Source organism: Syzygium oleosum, unplaced genomic scaffold (genome assembly GCF_021117445.2).
Source record: "Syzygium oleosum isolate NSW1041296 unplaced genomic scaffold, Sole_v2.1 Sole_v2.06, whole genome shotgun sequence".
NCBI classification, from domain to species: domain Eukaryota; kingdom Viridiplantae; phylum Streptophyta; class Magnoliopsida; order Myrtales; family Myrtaceae; genus Syzygium; species Syzygium oleosum.
Window position 1 is genome coordinate 9,889,181 of NW_026607490.1, and position 16,652 is coordinate 9,905,832.

The window sequence follows — 16,652 nt, forward strand, 5'->3', positions numbered from 1 at the left end:
TCTATTTCACTAGGTTACAGCTTTGAGCATGGGGAACAACCATGAATATGAGATTGCCGCTAAAGTTGAAAAGGCTTGTGTCTGTTGCTATGAGGCTTTATTTGGCTTACTATATCCGATAGTCCGAATTGAAAGAGTATCAAGTCTCTGGTTGATTGCGAGATTCTTTGATGTTCCTTCTTTGATGGATCCATGTTTTGCAGATGTATGATTTGGCTTATTACAAAGCAAAGGAAATGTTACAGAAAAATCATCGAGTTCTCGAAAAGATTGTCGACGAGTTGCTTGAGTTTGAAATCTTGACTGGAAAGGTAGATCTGGAGGTGGCCAGCTTGCTTTAATAGCTTTAATATTATGTGTGTCATTATACATTTAAATAAACAGTTGAATCCTCCTCTGTTTAACAGCACGTGGACTGAATGATAGAATGTCACTTATATGGTTGCAAGTCTATTCTTAGGAGCTTATCATACCACTGTATCTTATTTAGCTTCTTCCTTATAATACTTGAGGAAAAGTTTATGTCCTCTCTTATCATCATAATACCTTTCTTAGCCAATTCTTCTCTTGATTTTTTAGTACCCTTTTTCCATTTCTCCTTGGAGTCCCTTGTTTCTTGCAGCCCTTTCCACAGATGGTTGCTCATCTCCTTGGTCTCTTTCCTATCATCTTCATTTGTGTGAATGTCAACCTGTTGAGCTTAAGTTCTGCCCTGGCTGGAATGGTATATGTAATGCGGATTAGACTCTGTTCTTTCACATATGAGCTATTGTTGTCAAGCTCTATCTGGTTTTCTTTCAGTATGTGAATGTTATTCATGAAAACTAATTTACAATGCATGGAGCCATATACTTTTTGTCTTGTTTTCTTGAATTGGTTTCTGCATATGTGGGATCATGTAAGTCCATACACCTTCAAATGCTGCCTTGCCTCACTCTATCAACGTAATCCTTTTTTTTAATCAATTTTTTAGTGAATCCTCTGAAACTAGAGGTGACATATTGTTTGACCGGCAGGACTTGGAAAGGATGCTTGAAGAAAATGGTGGAGTGCGGGAGAAAGAGCCATTTTCCCTCGTTCAACTTTTTAATGGAAGGTAACTCCGAGTTTTTACTTTGCCTGTCTGGTAACAGAAGTCAATAGAATGCAATCAAGTTTTTTTATCTTATTTGGTGAATTGATGTACGAGGGACCAAATAATATGGTCCTCGATTCTTGTCCCCTAATCCACTAAAGGCAGTTGACTGGAGCTTTTTGAGCAAGTCCAGTTGTGGATACAACAACACGACTTGCTCAATAAGTCTTTTGATACTTGGACTTACTGCATTATTTGCTGCTATAAAGCATACAGATTTTACTTGGTTTTGGATACTAAAGCTCTCTTAAGACTAATTGACTCTTGAAAAGCAGATAAAAGAATGATTGAGCGAGTCTAGTGAAGACTGCAGAATTGTCGAGGAAATATCGATAGATCCTATCCTTACTGGACCTGAGGAATAATTTGTCATCGTCTTTGAATTCTTTGAGGGGGATTTATCTTTGACCCCTTCAAGTGCTCGTGTTGTTTTTTCTCAAGCCCCCATCATACTGGCCCAATAAGCAACCGATCGTTCAGGCCGAGTAAACTGGACCTTTGGAGTGAATCATAGACAACTTAGTTTGGCATTTGCAAAACTTCTTGTATAAGCTACATGCATTACGCTAGAGATTTTATGAGTGGAAAAAATTAGTCTCCCTCCTCCAGACTAAGATTTCATGAAAAAATAGAACATAAAAGACAATTAACCTACTAATACACGCGGCTCCTGTCTGTGAAGTACTCCAGCCTTTCCTAATTTATATATGGCTCTGTTCTGTCCGTCTTCTTAGCAGCAATATGCCATTTCTGGTGCCCATATCAAATAGTGGTTAAACCAAAATGAGATTCCCCAAGCCTTTTGTTGCAAATAGGCAAAGTAAACCTTTCTCTTCATACAAGATAATCTTGAAGCCTTTTAGCAAAAAAAAAAAGATGATCTTGAAGCCATAAAACCTTCCTCATCATTTTTACCCTCTAATAATACTCAACTGTAGAAATGTGGCCATGTCAAGAGACAGGTGTATGATTCACATGCATTTGTGGCCTCGAGATAGCATCTCAACATGCTTCTAATCCGCCGAATACATGTTCAGTGGAGAATGCTTTGCTTTCCCAGGACTGAAAGAACCATTTTCTTCCTGTATCTCAATATCTTACACGTTTCCACTAATGTTTGTTTGCTAATATTCATTGGAGAATACTTTACCCGTGTTTTTTTTTTGGACGAAGTATGCTTTCCCACCGCCGCCACTCCCAAATGAGTCGCCGCGGCGGTGCCCCGCTCCTCCTCCTCGCGGCCGCGATCCTGCTGCTCTCGGTCCGTCCGGCGGCCCCGATCGGATCCCAGCCTTCACCGCGGGGCGGCGAGGCATACGTCACATTCCCGTATGGCGACGAGTTCTTGCTGGGAGTCCGCATGCTGGGGAAGTCGATCCGCGACACTGGGGCCACCAAGGACATGGTGGTTCTGGTCTCCAACGGCGTCTCCTATTAGGCCAAGAAGCTCCTCCAGGGTCTCTCTATGTACCACACACGTGTAGTCTGCGGAAGGGAAAAAACAGTATTGTCTTTGCGTTTGCTTTTGAAGTAGTCAGCTGCGCATCCGGTTCGACAGCATGTTGAAGCGGATAATGCTCTAGGATTTGTTGGTTTCTCAGAAAATTGAGGTGGCTTAAGGAGCTAAGAAACTCTGATTTTGTGCTTAGTGCTATGTTCTGCTGAGCGTTTTCTGATTTAAGTGCATAATTTGCTAAGTAGGAATGGCTTTTTAAATGATGACGTCTTCGAGGTCGGCTTGGCACCTAGGATCCTGGAAACAGAAGTATTGATTGATCAGTGTCATTATAATTGAAAAAATTCTACTCGAACTGGGTAATTTGGTTCCTGAGAAAATTAAGGCAACGTAAGATTCTGGGTAACTCCAGCTTTGCGGTTGCTGCTGTTACGTTCTGTCGCTATTTGTGGTAGGAAATTAATTGGGTTCGTTGCTGTCCCCTGTTTTCCCTTGTAGTGTCATCTTGTTTAACCAAGGCAGTAGTTTAGATCGAGTTAAATGTTTTGTGGTCTTTGAGTTTGAAATGTTTGGGATGCTTGTGCAGGCTGATGGCTGGATAGTGGAAAAGATCAGTCTACTGGCCAGCCCCAATCAAAAGCGTCCGGCTAGGTTTTGGGGTGTCTACACGAAACTGAAAATATTCAACATGACTAGCTATAAAAAAGGTGACTGTGGCTATTATGCATTTTTCTATGTTTCGGGATTGTTGGGGCAACAATGCCAACTTAAAATGGACGAACAAAGTGAACTTGTTCATTTTCAGATGGCTGAGTTTTTGGATTATCATGCGTAGATGATGTGCGTACGGATATTTTTCTTATATTCTCATATGGAGGAAAACATTCCCTTCTTTGTGCAGTTGTATACTTGGACGCAGATACTATTGTGGTTAAAAGTATGGAGGATCTGTTTAAATGCGTGAAATTCTGTGCTAACTAGAAGCATTCAGAGAGGCTTAATTCTGGAGTCATGGTTGTGGAACCTTCTGAGACTGTTTTTAGTGACATGATGGGCAAAGTGCAAGCCCTGTATTCTTACACTGGAGGTAATTGTCTTTTCTGAATGTTAACGGCTGGTGATGTAATGTCAATTTATTTTGTTTAGTTAGTTCGAGTATGTTAGCTCCTATGATTTATGATGATTGGATTTTGACTTGATTATGGACCAAGGATGAGTTTGTACCAACGTATCTAAACAGTTATCCTTACTTATGAAATACTGGATGAAGTAGATGAGAAGGACATGGAGTTTTTGTCGCAATTTAATTTTCTTGAGTAAGGACATGCATGTGATGAGGTCTAATAGGGTCAAGATGCAAACCCCAGATTTTCTTGCTGGCAGGAAAGATTTTGGCTTCTAGTGTTCACAAGTGGCACAAAATTACTCGGTCTCAATTGGATCACCAGTCTTCTTACTTCGAACTATTAGATTTGTTGTGGTTGTGTTTAAACAGTCTCAATTTCTCTATCCTTGTATAACCTAACACTAAAGAAAGTTATGTACATCTTCTTATTATATACACTGTTCCTCTTCTCCCTGTCTCTGACATTTTTCATTCCACTGGTGATCAGGGTTTTGTAAATTTGTACTATAGCGACTTTGCCAATGCACATCTTTTCGATGGAGCATACGCATATTCTGGTGTTTCTAATGGAGCATACGATGATATTGCTACCTGCTGTTACTGGTCGGGTATGGCATTTTTGGCAATGGTGGCCCCAGCCTTGCCATGCATTTTCGGGATTACTGCTCTTTTCGCGAGGTAATTCTTTTGGTTTGATTCTCAAAATGCCCCAATTCTCTTTACTAATTTAAATTACACCAAGTTTCATGCTGATCTGTTGCTTCCTATATCATTTGGGATCAGAAATTTGAATGTTTATGATGTTTCTTTTATGTTCTTTGCTATTTCCTTGCTATGACGCTTGAGTGAGGATTGCAAGAACAACAAATTCGTGCATGCTTTGCGTCCTTCAACGGGTTGGGTTTGATGGTTGGTGGAGGCCTTATATTGGCATCTTTCATGACCTATTCTTCGGAGCACCTTGCTATCATATCGTTCATTAGAGGCTTTGAAGCGCGAGATTTGAGCCTGTAGCAGAAGCATATGTTTGTAATGTTGACAGGCGGCACCATCTCCACGCATAATTCTTTTTTCCTTCTCTGTTGTAACTTATCACATAGGCTACCCAATGATTGATGTTTAAATTATTGAGGAATCTTGGCCAGCCTAGAAGTTCTCCTTTTTCAAACAAGAGTGTCTAAACTGTAACATGCCTTCATGGAATGGGAATCCAATTTTCGCTTCAGATTTCAAACTTTTCGCCAACGAAAGTATGCATTTCTGTTCAAGCGCTCGACTGTTCAGCTGAGATAATTCCTACTTTATGGCTATTCTATGTCATGTAGATTGCAAAATTTGGAAGAACTTTGCAAATAACCATGGTGGTCACTTGTGTGACAGATTGAAGGTAAAAAGGAAGGGAATTGGCATACAATTTGGTTTCTTCTTAAGCTGTGAAACAGGGCATACACAAGATTACCCTCATGGCTTCATTTAGTTCTTTAAGTATAAATATATTAACTTTATCCACCATAGTGGATATGAAAATAAACTTCTGCTACTCTTCGAAGACAACTTAACCTAATCCAGAAAAGGTAGAGGGGCACTTGGAAGTTTAATGTAAGGCAGGCAGCCCACATTAACCTTATTATCTAAAAGCTCATTATTGAGTTGTCCAATGCGCTTTTGCGCAAGCTGCCATGTCCACCATCAACCCTCATGTGAAAAAGAGAGATCAAGCTAATTTCAAGAATAAGATATTCTTAAGATATTCTTGTTGTGTATGATGGTTTGTGTTATGCTTGCCACTTGAGCTAAGATGCCACAAGTCAAACTCAAATTCTCCTTCGACCAAAACAAAACAAAACAAAAAAGAAAAAAACCTCAATTTCTCCTAGTGGGGTTTCAAAGAAAAAGGTAGATCAGAGCAAAATCTTTAAGCCAAGTGTGTCGGTTGTTGTTCTCTTTGCTTTTGCTTCTCGTATTTATTTGAATCTTTCTCAATTTAAGTGATCCATTATGAGTCCTTCATAAAGAATTTTTTCTAATACCACGAAAAATCATAAATTAGTATTCACACGACATATTAATTCCAAATTAATTCTGGTCTTGCGAAAAAAATCAAACCAGTACCCCGCCCGATTTTACTCTCTGCTGGCAATCAATACCTACGCAGCAGATAACTACAAGACGGGTCTGATGTGAGAAATGGAAAATTTAACATAAAAAATTTACGTATTTATGACGCGCATGCATTGGGTTAGGGTTCTAGTTTTGGATTTTTTAATGATATTAGTCTTCTTCTTTTTTTCCCAAAGATCACAGTAACCTATCTCGATTCTTGATGAGTCATCAACCAATAGAAAATTTTCTAATGATGGCTCTCGTCCTTATTAACTGTTTTTCCTCCTCTTTTCCCAAGTTGCACGTCATTTTCCCACTAAGATGGACACATGGTGACTAACAAAGGATTTCAATCATGCAAAAGCTAAATGTACTAAAGTCGAATCGTCGTCCCTATCCTTAAAATATGGCCAATCACAATTCCTAAGTTCCATTAAGTTTCCGAAAGCTACGGATCCGTACCCCAAAATCTGGCTTTCCCCATTGACAGACAGTTGGGAGAGAAGGAGATACTTTGGTCCTTGACTTTCTTTCTCCTCCCTTTATTCTTTTCGTAAAGAAAACTTAAATTGGACTTTGAATTTTTAAATTGATTTCCTTGATTCGACGTGCAGTTCCGTACTGGTGAGGGAAAGAGATGGTGTGTATATAAATAGTAGAAAGTAGTATAAGACAGATTGTAAAAGGAAATTAACATGTACCGGATAGATGGCTACTTTCTTGTCAACATGGATATTTGGACCTCGGTTTAATCTATCTCCGTGGATGTATGCAAATCGTCTTGTTCGCTCGATAATGAGCGGTATTTGAGCTGGGTATAATCTTTAATTACCCTTCCTTGTTTTGCCTCTTAGATAGTTGCTGATTTTGCTAGACTTGGTGATGAGAGATTGCAGACTTATTGGAGATTGACATGGAGGATTTGGTCACTGTCAAAAACTTGTAGAGATTGCAATTTCTTTCTCTTTCCTCATCCATCTGAAGCATGCCAGGAATTACTAATTTCCATATACCCCTGCAAAAATCTGTTCAATGGAAAAACAAAAACCCATGTTTTGATTTTGGTAATGAGATGTCATCTCATATTTGCCTACGGCACGATACCCGACGAGCCACGACTAACTACATCAAAAGTCGATGTTTGGTATAAACCTTACTTTTTTTTTTTTTTGGTAACCGAGGATCCGCCACCATTTCCTCGGAACGAGCCCGCACAGGTAATCGGAGCGCCTATACCTCGGGGGAGACTAGCCCAGCAACCTACCATCAGGGCCCCCCACCTTACTTTTCGTGCGGTAAGTTTGAGAACTTATCATATAATATCCTGCTTCATTATTTAGATCTTTCGCATCATTTATCAATAAGTGAGACATCACATGCTCCATTGCTATAGTTAACAAAATAGATCTCTCACAAAGTTAGGCTGTATGTGGGCGCCGGAGATTGTGGGATTTCACAAGGACTTAATAAGATGCAGTAAATCATCACCACAAGTGATTTGTATGACTCAAAGAAAATCCTCTAAAGTGAAAATTTTGAGCTTTGGATCTGAACGAAGGCCTTATTAGATTATGAAGGACTAGCTGCTACACAAGGTCCATACACATTTTTAGAAGCATGCATAAACTCTTTCCATATCACATGGAACAAAAGATAACGTGCATATAAATGCTCACAGAATTATGTCCATAAAATACTGCTTGTCATGTATATAACCTTATGATACCTAAACATAGAAGGTTCACAAGCTGGGTTAGGATAATTAGAATTCGATAAGTGCAAATGGACAAAAAGAACATGGGGGAAGATAAGAGCAATGAAGTAAATTTCTTGGGTATTACATAGAGATGAAGAGAGTATCTCTTGCTGATTTTACAATGTCAAAAGAGGAAAGACAGACAGTTGCCAAGAAAACTACACAGCACCAATGAAATCTATGGATTAATTCTTAGCAACTAATTTACTTTTTATTCTCTATCTCTCATCTCAACTCTTTCTGGAAACCGAGTTGGTTTCAAGAGGGGAAAAGAACCAGAAAATGATGGGAATTAAATTTAAAGCGAAGCATCAGACTTGCCTAGAGGATTTAAAAAACAATTCCTCGAGTCATCATCTTCTTTTGCTGAGGAAACTGCGCTGGCCACGGCTCGTATGGAGTATTTCCATCAAGAGAGGCCAACCCTTTGGCTTTGACCATGGTTGAAGCTGGAAGCTTTCCTTCATATAACGATCTTTCCCTCATCTCCACAGACATGGCCCATGTCTTCACAAATGGAGTTTCAAAGAAGCAAAAGGTTCTTGAATGAGAAAATGCAGATGAAGAAGATGGGGATGAAGGAGAGAAGAAAGAGGACAAGAGAAGGAGAGGAAGATGTTGAAAACTGTATGAGTTGTTGGGTGACATATATAATGGCGATGACTTTTTCTTTTATTGGTTTATTAACCTCCTTGTTGGTGTTAGCAGACGGATAAAACAAGGATTAAGGAAGAGAACAAGCATTTGCTACCTACATAGGAGGGCCTACCTCCCATGTTTTGTTTGATTAATTAGAGAGGGAGAATCTGTCACTGAAGTAAAGAAAACAATATAAAACCCTAAATTAAACTAAGAGTGGGAATCTAAAAGGAAGCATCTCATTGTCCAACACAACAAAAGCTTTTGAAAAAGAAAATAATAAAAAAAAGGTTTTTGAGTATGGGTCCATTCACAATTCATTTTCTTGACACCAGGATGAAGATTATATCCTACCTAGTGTCAACATGATTTCCTCTTTTTTACCCATATCAATATTAAAATAGCAATAAATATATATTAAGATTGATTTACAAAATCGAGATATAAATCGATGTGATATCACATCCGTTGTTTTATAAACTTTTGAGAGTTAATTTTAATTTACAGAATTTAATAATGATCATCGTTACGGATAACTCATTATTGAAACTATGCATGATATGCAGTGCATGTAATTTTATCTTTGTCGGTGTTTTATTTTATTTGAACAATACTCACGAACATCTAATCTGTCTTTAGATCTTGATGTGAATCGCTTGATGTCATGAATACATCTATTCCCTTCACCTAAGAAAAGAAACAAGGGAGTATGATTTCGATTTTGGTGAAATGATTTTGATTCCTGCTTGTCCTTTGACATTGCCACGTGTAACTTGTAGCAGCTACCTCTCATCATAGGTGGCGCCAACTATAAGAATTAAAAGAAGGATTTTATTAATGGGTGTCCAAGGCGTACTTATTTTTACAATCAATCTTCGGGAACACTTGTCAAATCTGCATTACCTAGAAAATTGAGTTATTTCCAACTTAGCAAATCCCTCGGGATACATGTCAACAACACTACTAAAAAGAAAAGGACAAAATGTATAGACATCACAATGCTGATAATTAAGTTATTCCAGAAATTAGTAGAAAGAAATTAACCAAGAATCACTCCACAATTTAATTTGGAAAAATTAAGGAAAATATGGAAAAGAAAATCATAATAAAAAAAGAATGAAGTCATTCCTTAGCTACAAACTTACAGAAATATACACCCAAGTTAGCGGCTACATACAAACCAAAAACTGTAAACTAAACTAAGTTTACCAACCACTACAGATCCCATTAAATTGAATAATTACAATGACAAAACTAAAACATTGGATAGTTGATCTCATAGATGATTGGAAGCAGCAGACAAAACTGGCTCAATTCGTTTATTCATAATCATTAACTAATTCTTAGTAGAATTGATTATCTTCTATTCGAATAAAAGACATTTTCTTGGCCTAATTCCAAAAAAAAAAAAATTTTACATTGAGTGACAATTCTGACCCGAATTTTTTTTTGTCTCATAAAAAATTATCAATTTTCACTTAAATCCCAACTCTAACCTGGCAATTTGAAAATTTCACATTAAGGAGGTCAGATTTGGGATTCGAATAAAAGTTGGTACTTTTTATTGAGATAAAAAAAGTTCGGCTCAAGATAAAGTTTGTGTTTTTCTTTGGAATTAGCCATATTTTTCTTTGTAGAAAACACTAGAATATCCCACTCTTTTCTTAAATACCAAGTTAGGAAATTAGGATCGGTTTTGGTTTAGAAAAGAAAAGAGAAAACCAAAATTCCATAATCATAAATTCCCCCATGCATTCAAGATTTATCTATACAAGATGGGCTTCCTAGTCATAAAAATTATTAGGAAAAATAATATATGGTTGTAAGGGAAAAATAAAATGTCCACTTTTGGTATATGTGGAGTTGCATATTTATTTCCAATTTCCTAACCAAGAAAATAAAAAGTCCACTTAGGCTGCGCATGGCAACCATTCTGTGCCCGGGAATAGATTCTGGTCAGAAATGATTCTTTTTGATTCTGTGTCCGGGAACTGATTCTGAACATTTAAAGGCGTTTGGTAACGGTCCAAAATTCTGTGCCCGGGAACAGAAATGCGTTTGGTAACGGCACAAAATTTCTTTTTATTAATAATATTTTAATAACATTTTAAATATTTTAATATTTTTTTCTTTTCTTTTTTCTTCTCCTCCTTCTTGGCCATGGCCGGTAAAATATTTTTTAATTAATAATACTTTTATTAAAAATAATTTTTTTATTTTTTTGGTCATGGCTGGTAAAAAATTTTATATTATTAATAATTTTTTTAAAAAATATTTTACTAAAAAATATTTTTATTGAAAATATTATTTTTACTTTTTTTTGCCATGGCCTGTAAAATATTTTTTTTATTAATAATATTTTAATAACAAATATTTTTTTATTAATAATATTTTAAATAAAAACTATTTTTATTGAAAATATATTTTTTATTTTTTTTGACATGGCCTGGTCGCTGGCCATGGCCGGTAAAATTTTTTTTATTAATAATATATTTTTTTATTTTTTTCGCCATGGCCTGGTCGCTGGCCATGGTCGGTAATTTTTTTTTTATTAATAATATATTTTTTAATTTTTTTGCCATGGCCGGTAAAATTTTTTTATTAATAATATTTTTTTATTAAAATATTTTAATCTTGCCAAATACGGCAAGGGTGGCCCTCGCGCCGGACATTAGAAGCTATATTAAAAACCAAAAAAAAAGAAGAAAAAAAAAATTGATTCTCATTTTTGTTCCCAGAATCAAGAAGCTACTTTTTTTTTTATTCTTGATTCTGCTCCAAAACTGATTTTGGGCACAAATTTGCAAGAATTTGTGCCTAGAATCAAAAAATTAAACAAACGGATTTCTATTCCCAAACTGATTCTGGGAACAAAAGAACAGAATCAAACACTATTTGGCAAGTTGCCATGCGCAGCCTTACTGCAACAACTTATTATGTCTTCATTCTATTACACTACTGTCAAGTAATGTTCCAAGCCAGTTTAAATAATACATCTGACTAAAATCTAGTTTCCCTCGTCAAGAAATTAGCAATAGGTGATGTGAATTCTTTGTCTCGTTCGTATGGTTAGGGGTAGCGTATGAAAGTCCAAAGAAGGCAAGAATCTATTTTTTTGGTAATACGAAGGAGAAGCAGAATCGTATATTTCAGTGGTTCTTCATATCGATCACAAATTCTCGGCCCCTTCGTTTGGCTTCCACTCCAGTTGACCTCTCTTCTTTCCATCTCTCTGCGAGAATGTAGAGAGCAAAACCAACCCAGCAAACCACTAATGCTATGCCCCTATTCCAGCCTTCCTACTCCTTTCAGGGCTTGTCCGAAAGAGAATACAGTACTTCTTGATCGTGAATATCTGAATAGTACGAACCATTTCGTGGATATCTTTGCTTTGGAATAAAAAAAATTCTTTTTCACAACGTGCGGTTTCAATCCTCGTAATTCGCCCATCAATAAATGGACCATTTGTTATGGAACTCTTTGTGCAGTTTCATAATGTTCCTCACCAACAATTCGAGGTTGGAGCATAGTTGACGATGAATCTAAAGGATCTATCGCTAGATAGATACCTTTAACAGCTAATCCTTTTAATAGTACAGTCGTAGCACTAAATGTGCAAATGTAATAGCAGGAGGTTGGGCAGTACTTCATTGATTTGACTTCACAGCTGCGCTTAATATGCGCGTTGGATTAGATTTAAAGTAGGAGACATTTCTATTTTTCGCTCGAGGAATCTTTTGAATTACCACTGCTTAGCTTTCAATTTGCCTCTGACCACAAAATAAAATGTGAATAAGTGATGCTTTTCGATAACAAAAGTTCAATATCTTTCCGGTGACCTTTCAGGAGATGGTGATCGAGTCTTTGTTCGGTCAAATGAGGAAAGGCTTACGGTGGATACCTAGGCACCCAGAGACTAGGAAGGGCGTAGTAAGTGACGAAATGCTTTGGGGAGTTGAAAATAAGCGTAGATCCGGAGATTCCTAAGCGAGACCGATTGAATTCCTTGACTATTGATTCCGATGTCGATGTGGGATTTCAAATTTCTTCTTTTATCCATTCTCTTGCGCTGAACTAAGGGACAAGAAAGATTGATTTCATTATGCTTAAACGAAGTTGAAGGCTATCTAGAGTCATGAAGGAGACTTTCTCTTTCTCCTTCCCTTTTTTCGGAAGAAAAGTAGGATCATGGGCATGACCATCGGTAGAAATTTTGTAGGAGAAGAAAGTTCTCCGCATAGAAAAGAAAGGAGAAATCGATGTTGAAAAACGGGAAAAAGCATAATTAGAAAACTCGCACTAACTTGCTTTGAACCACCTTCTACTCCCGAATTTGTCCAACTAACCTGCATGGAGCTTTCCATCCCATTTACAAGTTGTACTGTAAAAAAATATAAAGAATATAGGCTTAATATAGAGATCCACTAGGGATCATAAATTGTTGAAGTAAGAACAAGACTTTTCTTTTGTCCCTTCTATGCGATCGAAACATAAAGATACACGTCATCATGTATGATGAGGCATTTTGCTGAAATTATGAGACTCTCTGTTTACTGCATTCTCTCGATTTTCTTTTTACCTAATATATCGATAGTTCTGCACTACGGGTCCTGTTTACTGGTTTTTCATGCGGGGGTCTATTTGAAGTACCGGAAGAACGAATACTTCTCATGCTCTATGGGATCAACAATTGCTGGAGAAATTGGTGTATATGGCTATAGACCCTTCCGTACTCATGGATATGCTTGCTGATGAGAGAGCTGAAGTTGTTAGAAGCTTATATGAGGTCTTTTTCTGGGGATTGCTCTACTTCAGGCCTGGAAACTGCTTTGCGATCTGACTCACTAGACCGGCCTAATACTAATTCTGTTGACAGGACTGAAGAATGCATGCATGTCATTGTTACATATAATAGTCATACATCCACGTTTCTGAAAGATCAACTGTTGGTCTTAATTTGTCCATCCTAATTTTTGTTGCATTTTTAAACAGCATAGACTTGGTTAGACTAGAAGAAGAGGTATATCCTTCCAACCTCAATCCATGCTTATCTCATTTTCGTAGCATTGTTAAACCTTGTTCCTCAGACTTTCCTTGACATTGGTGGCCACTTCTCTAATAAGGCTGAGTTCGGTGTTAGGCCTTGCGAGATTGATCTTCATTAACTTTAGTACGAAGATCTTTACGAACTTGTCTAGTACAGGGCAACTGAGAAGAGAATGCTTGGCCGAATCGATGCGTCTAACCAAAAAATCCTATTTCCTTCCAATTTTGCAATCTTCCCATTCTTTACCCGTGGCTCTCTCTTCTCCTAATTCCTTCCAAACCACTTCCTTCCTGGTAGCTCCCAAGTAAAATCCCGAATTGGATTCCATATTGACCGGTTTAGTGTGAGCTTGTCCATCGTCTTTCAAACCGTGCATATTTAGATTTGTCTCAAGGCTATGAAAAGGAATAAAAAGAACAATTCTAAGTAAAATAGCGAGCCTATCATATCAAGATATAAAACGGTGAACAAGAAATAGCAATCTGACAAAGGTAGACTCAATCCGAACATGCACTGCAGAAAGGATAGAATATGACCCTAATCGTTCTTCTCCAGTACGATAGATTGAGACAAATTCAAGCGAATCAAATCCAGCTCTCCGGGATTTAAAAACAGCAAAGCAGAGTGCAATCCAAGTGAATCCGGAGAGAGAGGATAAATGTAAGGCCGTGGAAGGAGGTACTGGCCTACAATTTTAGGAACGACCTAGCTAGATGGCGGGCTAAAATCAGTTGATGATACCATGAACACTCACACCACAAGATCAACAACAATGGTCTAAGTAAAAACAATCTTATTTACCAGACACTACCGCAGTAGACCTAGAACATCGAAAAAAAAAAACATAAGGCTGAAACTCAACTCCCCCGGCTGCCTTCGTAAAGTAAAGCCACCAGCCGCCTTCTCCTTTGGTCTCGGACATTCTTCGCGATCAAGCCAAGGCGGCCCGATGATTGTTGAAATCATAAGCCGACCAAATTTGTTGGGCTACGTAAAAGCTATCTCCTTCTCCTTCTGCCGGTGGTGATGGGATCAAATGGAACGACTGAGGGCAAGAATCAGATACACACGACTCTCAGTATGCAAAATACGAATGATTAAACGATTGATAGAGAAAAATTGCAAAGAAATCACACTTTCTTTCTGAAACGCTACGATTCGGTTCGCCATGGAATCTTATATACAGATTGCTCTTGCTTTTCAACAATGGACGAAGGGATCACCCAAGGTGGTGGCGTCCAAACAAACCATCCTTCGACACTCGAAAAAAGGAATTAAACAAAAAACATATCGATGGATGCTTCGACCTGGTTGAAAAGGAGGGCGTCCGGCTTGCCGTCAAGCCACATGTAGCCGGTGACCATGACGATCACGCCGCCGGTTTCGCTCAAGGGAAAGCAGTCGATGTGGCCAATTTGGTGCCGGCACTGCTGAAGTGAGGTGAGCTTGGCGACGATGGCCTCCTTGCCCTCGATCATCCGGCCGCTGAAGTTCACCAGCGACTCGAACCGGTACACTTTCGCCAAGTCCGCCCGGTTCGCGTCGAACGTCCTGTAGTAGTCCTCCATGAACCGCTTGGCCTCCGCCATCATCGGGTCGTTCGCTCGATCGATCATCGCCATCTCTGCTCCTCCTTCCGGTCGGTTCTCCGTGCCTTCACACCCCCGCGCGATGCAGACGAAGAGAGAGAGAGAGAAAGCGAGCCGTTAGGGGTTTCGAGAGTTCCCCTTTTATTTGGAATCGTCGGGTCCACCCGACCCGACCCGAAACCCGTCCTTCGGGTAGAAAGACTAAAAAGCCCCCCCTGTTCTTCTACTCATGTTCGGACGCAGCAGTAGAGAGAGATCCGGAGAGTTCTGCCTCCGGCTTCCCTCTAGATTGACAATATTTCTTAACGGAGGCACAGAACAATTATGAAATTAATATCTGTAAATCTGCTAAAAGGTAAAAGGTAAAAGGTCCTCTAGGTTTAACGAGGAGATCATCGAGAAGTTCTGGGATCAATTTCTAAATCAACTAGGTGGCCCAAGTTCGAGTTCTAGTGATGTTCACCTGTATCATGATGATGTTTTTAATTTGTTAAAACATTATGAGGCTGAAAATGATGCAACTGATATGTGTAAGTTGTATGATTCACAGCATAGAATTGAGAATCTAAAAATGTACTACGACAAAGAAAGTATTTATAAAAATACCCCTTATTTGTTAAGTCGATTGACTCAGGGTGACTTCCCAACTGCTATGGATTACCTAAAAGCCTTCTTAAAGGAGGAGGAGAAGGAGGAGTTCGGCTAAGCCGGAAAGATAGATCGAGTTTAGCCTCTTGATTGACTTTAGGACTAAAAGGGCCGGTAGCAAAGGAAGTGGCAGCAGTGCTTTATATCCCCTAGTCTGTCAGGAAAAGGGGCTCTTGGAGAAAGAGAAGTAGGGGAGGAGACCCGGCAACCAAGTCCCCGGCAAAAGCAAAGATGAAAGTGCTATCGTGAAACATTATAGGCAAGGCATGGTCTCTTGGAAGAAAAGACAGACCATCCAATTTGCTTATCATGGCAAGGCTAGTATATTTTAGTGTAAAAAATATACTAGAGAGAAAGAGAAAGCCATATATTTTCTAGGAATTGGCAGACTCCATATTTCAAAAAAAAGAAAGTCTATTTATTTTCCAATCAGTGTCTAGGAAGCATTGCTAACACAAATGTATTCACTATGATCTCTGAGGGTATCCGCCCGATGGTGGCACTCTTTTTGACACACAAATCCTGAGGAAGACAAGCAGCTGTATTCAACATACACGATCAACAAAGTCTTGATCCCGGAAAGACATTGATAAATTACATAGCGACCTACGACCCTAGAGGGCTATCTATATCAAATACATAAAAGCGGTGGTCAAGTCTTCCATATCAAGCAAGGGCATCGTCAGATTTAACAATGCTTGTCACGCCCCGAGCTCCCGTCGAGCCCGCGACATCCCGCCTCCAGTCGATCAGTTGCGACGTCCCAGGTTGTCGCCGACCTCATCTAAACATCAGAGATTTAATTGCGCACACGGAATCCATAAAACACCCGAACAAAAATTTAACTGGGGAAACATTGGGAGAATATATACATTTCCATTACTCGGTCAAACTTGTACCACCATATTTACAAAATACAAACCTTAGTTTACCAGTACACACATTACTAACCCTTCAAGAGTAAGAACAAAAACCGATGACCTGCCATCCAACCCGTAACAACCTTTAACACCCCTTGCTTGGCATCCACTCAGAATCTAACTCCGCATCATCCCATCTCCCATTTGAAACTCAGCTGTCTCATACTCTGTATGCACTGGAACTCCAAAACGTACTGGAGGTGGTGGCGATGGAGGATTCATGACTCAGGTTT

At 38.7% G+C, this 16,652-nt stretch overlaps 1 protein-coding gene and 1 pseudogene across 1 annotated transcript; one reads left to right on the forward strand and one right to left on the reverse strand.

Moving 5' to 3' along the window:
• Positions 1-16,652, forward strand: part of LOC115665924 (probable inactive ATP-dependent zinc metalloprotease FTSHI 5, chloroplastic) — a 76,947-nt pseudogene that overhangs the window by 30,780 nt on the left and 29,515 nt on the right.
• Positions 14,170-14,931, reverse strand: LOC130134517 (nuclear transport factor 2B-like). The gene is made up of 2 exons (XM_056312187.1): positions 14,570-14,931; positions 14,170-14,307 (listed from the first exon to the last, which is right to left on the reverse strand). Exons 1-2 carry the CDS (start codon positions 14,882-14,884, stop codon positions 14,194-14,196), a joined length of 429 nt encoding a protein of 142 aa, XP_056168162.1. The 5' UTR covers positions 14,885-14,931; the 3' UTR covers positions 14,170-14,193.

Coding starts and splice junctions, on each gene's coding strand:
- LOC130134517 (XM_056312187.1), bottom strand. CDS start 14,884: ATGGCGATGATCGATCGAGCGAACGACCCGATGATGGCGGAGGCCAAG. Junction 14,308..14,569: donor ACGCCCTCCTTTTCAACCAG/GTCGAAGCATCC, acceptor TCTTGCCCTCAG/TCGTTCCATTTGATCCCATC.